Source organism: Hyposmocoma kahamanoa, unplaced genomic scaffold, assembly GCF_003589595.1.
Source record: "Hyposmocoma kahamanoa isolate Upper Pololo Valley unplaced genomic scaffold, ASM358959v1 78, whole genome shotgun sequence".
In the NCBI taxonomy this organism is placed as follows: domain Eukaryota; kingdom Metazoa; phylum Arthropoda; class Insecta; order Lepidoptera; family Cosmopterigidae; genus Hyposmocoma; species Hyposmocoma kahamanoa.
This window is the reverse complement of record NW_020653945.1, coordinates 15540125-15546124: the sequence shown is the minus strand read 5'-3', so window position 1 is coordinate 15546124 and position 6000 is coordinate 15540125. Positions and strand designations below refer to the sequence as shown.

The window sequence follows — 6000 nt, the reverse complement described above, 5'->3', positions numbered from 1 at the left end:
TTTGAAAACTTCTTTCTTCTTTTTTTTCTTCGTTTCTTCAGAATACGATTTTATTTTACGTGTGCCCACTACGTACCATAGTTTGAGGCTTTTTAAGAATGCCAAATATCAAGAACATACGAACTTCCAATATACCATACCGGATACCTGTTCTGCTCTGCTCCTAAGTTAAGTGCGGCGAAAGTGCATTGCGCTCACAAACCAAAGTAACAAATATGGGGCAACTGCAACAGGTACATTTTTAACAAACGTGCATAGCGTGAGTGCCCTTGTTGATCATGTGCAAAAATATGATCAGACCACATACTTTTTCTAAAACGTCTAGGTGCTATTGTAACTGCATACGTTACGTCTACTTGCCACGACGACGACAATTTTGTTCTGCGCCTAGTACATAATACTGTTCTGCGCGTCAAGTCCCGAAGCTGCGTATCTCTATACTCGTACTAGCGAGAAAGGAATACTCTGTCTCGCTCTTGCAATAATGTAGACCCTCTGATTGGTTGATTGTGTATTAACATTTTAGTATACTATTCAGCGCTTTTAGATATTATAGATATAGCGACATTTGCCGCTAAATGCATTCTAGTTCCAACTCATCCCCAATGTTTCACTGAAAAGTATGTACCTACAGCTATTCACCTACTAAAGTACTACGAACAGCACCTAATCTACCGTACTTTGGGCACTCATAGCTCGTTTCTCGTAAACTGGTGCTAACTGCGTTGGCTCAATTTACATTGCGGCGGAACGGAAGTGTCAATTTCGCCCCGCTATGCGAGTAGATGCGCACGGACGCTACAATGCTGGAGTATTTGTGCCACTTCCCGCGATTTGCCATACGTCGCCGACGGCAGCTGCGGAATTCTCGGGAATGCGCGAGCATTCTCGAGCATGCGCAAGAATTCCGCGGAAGACTCGTGACGTGATTTTGAGTTCTTATCTAGTTTTCACGTTACATAATTGACCATAAAGTAATGTACGCTGTGTACAATATCGTAACAAAACTTCGCTTCCATTCCGTTCCGCCGCAATATAAATTGAGTCTAAGCGCCGCGCAAACGTGTATCTTGTGTTAGATACAAGCAACTATAGAAGCGAGTATTCTATTTCCATACAATTAATATGAAATCTACGACACTGTCGCCGGATGCGGCAATTGCAATTGTATGAAAATATCGATTTCGCAACCGAGTGTCGTTGCGTTTGTGAAAGAAGTTAAAATCTAGTCACAATCGAAGGTTGTTTTATGTTTGGGCGCGTTTAATAATGTTATTTAACAACACAACGAAACACAAAAAGACAACACTCGATATTGACTCTCCAGAAATAAGTAGAAACACACTACTTTTGATCCTACATGATGTGCATCAACGCTCACCATTAACTGCGTAATAGACGAAAACACATAAGACCCGGATACGGGTTGCAATGCGGCAAGATATTTCACGTCTTTGTAGTGGACTTCATACTTTTAGTCAACATTTTTTTTGTTAAAATAAACCGGGAAGTAAATAAAATAAAAATCGAATATATTGTTTCTTAAATTTTATTGGTAAATTCACATTCAAATTATAGAGACCACGTTGATGACAGATGTTACAATAATGGGATTTCTACAGATAAAATTTAGTTATTAATCACTATGATACTGTATCGGTACTATAAAATTTCTAGAATCTACTGCTTCAAGAGCTACATCGAGTCAGGGTGCATAAATGCTTTGAAACTCCTTGTCAGGGTGAGCCAGCAATGAGACTGTAGGAAAATAGGGACGAATCGAAAATACACAGTTACAATGATTCATTACGCATTCACGATACAGATCAAAAATATTTCTATATTAATCAACTATTTCCACATATCCGTTAATTAAATATGACAAAACGCGTGCGTGTCACTTTTGGCGTGACGCAAACGAAACGTGTGATCATCATCATAATAATTTACGCTAACTCCGTTAATTGCGATCTATCGCTCTCGCGGGTAAATTCACAGACATTTGTTAAGCCTTCAGTGAATCTATGTAATATATCAAGAAACGTGCCGGGGGGGCGGCGGCCGGGCTCGAGCCTGAGATTCAGCGCCCTCGCACGCCCCCCGGCCCTCGTGCACTTCTCTCTCGCACCGCTCTCGTCCATCGTATAAACAATTATCAACCTATCATTAAATAGTCACGGTCAATTTCAGTCCGATATCGCGCGTCCCGCTTACGAACCACAGTCCACCAACTGCAATATTCACGACTGGGTATGACTGGGTATTTGCCGACCTTCGGCTCCAGGTACGCATGATTCGTAATCGAGATACAAAGTAACGAATAAAAATAATATATTAATCTAGAAGTTTTACATCGCTTAAGTTATAAACGAAGGAGTAGGACAGAAGCCTACATAATCACCACCGTTCACGTCCGCTCGTTGGTCGTAGACGAAGACGATTTAGAATCACCTAGGCTACGGGGCTAAGCGACGTAGCCGTCGCCATAGATGTTACATTATATGGTAATTTACGACGAACAGGCTCGGTGTGGTTATTATGTGGCGCAGTAGTGGCCGTGTGAGGAGGGCGGTGCGCGTGTGTCAGCTTACGAGTCCCACCAATCGGGCCCGCCGCTGCTGCCGCCGCCGCCGCTGTACGACCCGCCGTAGTTACCGCCATATGAACCGCCGCCGCCTCCGTACGCGAAACCTGTATAAATAGTTTATATCACGAATAATAAATTATTAAAAGTAAATTAAACATATCCCACACGAAACCAAATACGATTTGAAATTAAAAAAAAAACTTAATGAAACCAATATACTCGTACATATTTCCGTGATGGATAGTTAAGTATTATGTACAAATGAAAATAACCACTTAATCCCAATAAGATCCCATTTTGGTATGTAATATGAGTATTTTTTCTTATTGTGTTTTCTCAATTCCACAATTTTGAGTTACGACAGTATTTGGTTCCATGTACGATATACGTTTCACCCAAACTAAAACGAAGATAAGATATATCTTAAATGTGTCACCATAACTGGATAGTAAAATATAAAAAAAAGGCAAATGTCATCGTCATTAAGTACACTGACCAGAGCCAATGGAAGAGGGTCCAGCAGAGCGCGGTGGCTGGCGTGGCTGCGTACGGAAGTCGCGTGCGCCGAAGCCGGTGCCGCCGAAGCGTCCTCCGCTCGAGCGGCTACCGCCCGTGCGTCGACCCCCACCGCCCAAGCGACCGTCGGCCGCCGTGTCCGTCAGCCAGCTGCAAGCGATCACATTAATTTCTTAAACTCTTAGCGATATATTAATTTTTTTATTGAATTGATATTCAACTATTTTTTGGGAAATTACTCCCAAAATAATTCTTAATTCGGATTCGAACCGACGACGTCTCCTAACAAACTTGGCCTGACGCTTTGGCTTGGCTAACCAAGCCACGGAACGAACCAGCGGACCTTACGAATTTTTCTATGTGCTTGTTGTCGGATCTTTGTATTTTAGGTTTTCAACGACTTTTTAGCCGTGGTGTAGTTGGCATAGCGTCTGGCACGGTTTCCTAGGAGACGTCGATTCGAATCCGGTCGGATTGAAGGAATTTTTTTTGTAAGTGTTCGATCTTTGTATTAATAATTAGCTTAACGACATACGTTGATTTCTTAAACGATGTACAATTGTTTATTTATTTTGTACAACTTACACTTACAGTAGTTATAACTAAACTTGTAAGTCATAGTCATATAAAGGTTGAGTCGATCACCGGCCAAAGGTGTTCAAGTATAATTAGGTCTTCAAATAGTAACCATCGGATGTTAGATATTTTTTTTATTATTATTACATCAAGTGACGGGACGAACAAATCGTGCGTCTGATAGCAAGCTACACGCCTGTTTATAACAGTTGCAGTGCCACTCAGAGCTTTAAATTGCAAAGATCTGAGGGGCATTGTCACTGTGCTCGTCACCCTGAGTGAAGTTGACAAATCCCATGTGCCTGTAATTTCACCATTCAGTGTTTCTGGACACGTCAATATCATTTGTCCTAGTTAAGGATTCGATCACTTCACTTTCGATATTAGGGTCGTATTCTAGAACTCTGCTCAATGCTCAAGTCAGGACTTGAGCAGAATTGAGTATGATTTCAAGCACTGGAAATACGACCCTAATGGCAAGGACTTGAGTATGATTTTCAGTGCTCACTGCAATATTCAAGTCCTGACTTGAGCATTGAGTAGAGTTCTGGAATACGACCCTTAGTGTCATTGTGCAGGTTAATGAAAATTTAACAGAGGATATTTGCGCTGACGAAGGATGTAACGTGATATTGGCCGGACAAAAAAGAGAATTTGAGCCAATAGATTAAGTTAAAAAAATATTTTAGAAGCGCCACTTTTCGTCTGATCTCTAGCGATCTGTACGATACCATGACCAAAATAAATGGTGTAGGGTACATAATATAACGATAGTACCCATAAAGTTTTTTTATACAAAAATTTTAAAAATGATTTCTATATTCGTTCCAACATTGCAACATAGAGTTTATAGTGGGACTGTCGAAGAGTTGTATCTTCAAGAGCATGACTAAGAATAAGACACCAATGTCGTTGTATATTTTTTAAGTAGTTAAAAATTAGCAACTTTGACGTGTGATACTTTTCTTTGAATTTATTAATAGCACAACTACAGAATACAAACTATGAAGTTGCTTAAAGTTAAAATGCATTACAATCGGAGAAAATGAATGCCGAACAAACTCGAGATTCCTTTTCTTTAGAGATAGATCAGTGATTTTGCAGCTTATTCTATGGAATCTCACTTGGGCACATCTTGCTTCGCTTCGACCAGCAGCTCAACTAAATCGCGGGCCAGCCCGCGGTTGTTGTCGTTGAAGAAGGAAGTGGCGACGCCGAGGTTGCCCATGCGGCCAGTACGCCCTATGCGGTGCACGTACTCCTCCACGTCCGACGGAAGATCGAAGTTGATCACATGGCGCACGTGGGGTATGTCCAAGCCTAGAGATACCGTTCATTAGTAGAAAATTAAAGTATTTAAACATTTGGCTTGATATTGGTTTATATTAGCTTTTAGTTTCGGGGTGAAAAGTTTACTTTTCACTTCGATTGCGAGATTAAAAAAAAATATTTCAATCGTTTTCGCTCTACAACAAAATTACGAACGAAAATTCTGAAGTTTTCGCGGTATTTTTTTTCCAACCAGTCAGATACAAAAAACTGAGCGTACCTCTGGCTGTTTGAGTTTGTTCACTCGAAGTAAATTACAAAATTTGGTACTTTTTACTCCCTAGGTATTAAAGGATGCATTGAAAGGTTATATTGACGTATTTTTAGATCATGAGAAGCGAAAACAATGTTATAAATGTATACCTCGAGCAGCTACTGCTGTAGCAACAAGGATGGGCGTCTGTCCAGTGCGAAAGCGACGAAGTGCCTCTTCACGTTCGCGCTGAGTGCGATCGCCGTGAATAGACGTCACTGGGTACCCTTCCGTGTCCAGATATTCCTCTAGTTGATCCGCGCCTGACACCAAACAGTTTTTTTATTACTATTATATCAAATGACGGGACGAACAACGTCGTGCGTCTGATAGTTAGCTACACGCCTGTCCATAACAGTGGCAGTACCACTCAAGAGCTTTAAATCGATCTGAGAGGCAGTGTCACTGTAATTTCACCAGCACAAGGGTGCTGGTGAAATTACAAAGGGTAAGGACCCTTCAAAACTGAAAAACAGTAATGCTGACATTACTGCTTGGCAGCAGAAATAGGCAAGGTGACATACTTCCCTGGACGAATTCTTTCACAAGGAGCTACTACTACTAAGTTGTGACAATAAAACTACTAAAACGACACTAGAGTGAGGTATTTGCAACACTATTGAAGTCAAAATGTGATTAATGACTTCACGTTACGAATTGCTTTTCCTTAATTGAATATCTCGCATAACGCTTTACGTAAAAATGATTTAATAAATTAAATAATACAATTTAACCGCTT

At 40.8% G+C, this 6000-nt stretch overlaps 1 protein-coding gene across 4 annotated transcripts in view; it reads right to left on the bottom strand.

Annotated features, from left to right (window-relative positions):
• Positions 1-1809: 1809 nt before the first annotated feature.
• The window catches only part of LOC113232792 (putative ATP-dependent RNA helicase Pl10), a 33629-nt gene continuing 29438 nt past the window's right edge, over positions 1810-6000 (bottom strand). For all 4 annotated transcript variants that reach the window (XM_026467585.1, XM_026467584.1, XM_026467586.1 and 1 more), the window contains exons 10-13: positions 5372-5524; positions 4804-4999; positions 3084-3253; positions 1810-2691 (exon numbers count right to left, since the gene is read on the bottom strand). In XM_026467585.1, the coding sequence (XP_026323370.1) occupies positions 2588-2691; positions 3084-3253; positions 4804-4999; positions 5372-5524 (623 nt within the window). In that variant the 3' untranslated portion in view covers positions 1810-2587. The remainder of the gene's footprint in view (positions 2692-3083; positions 3254-4803; positions 5000-5371; positions 5525-6000) is intronic.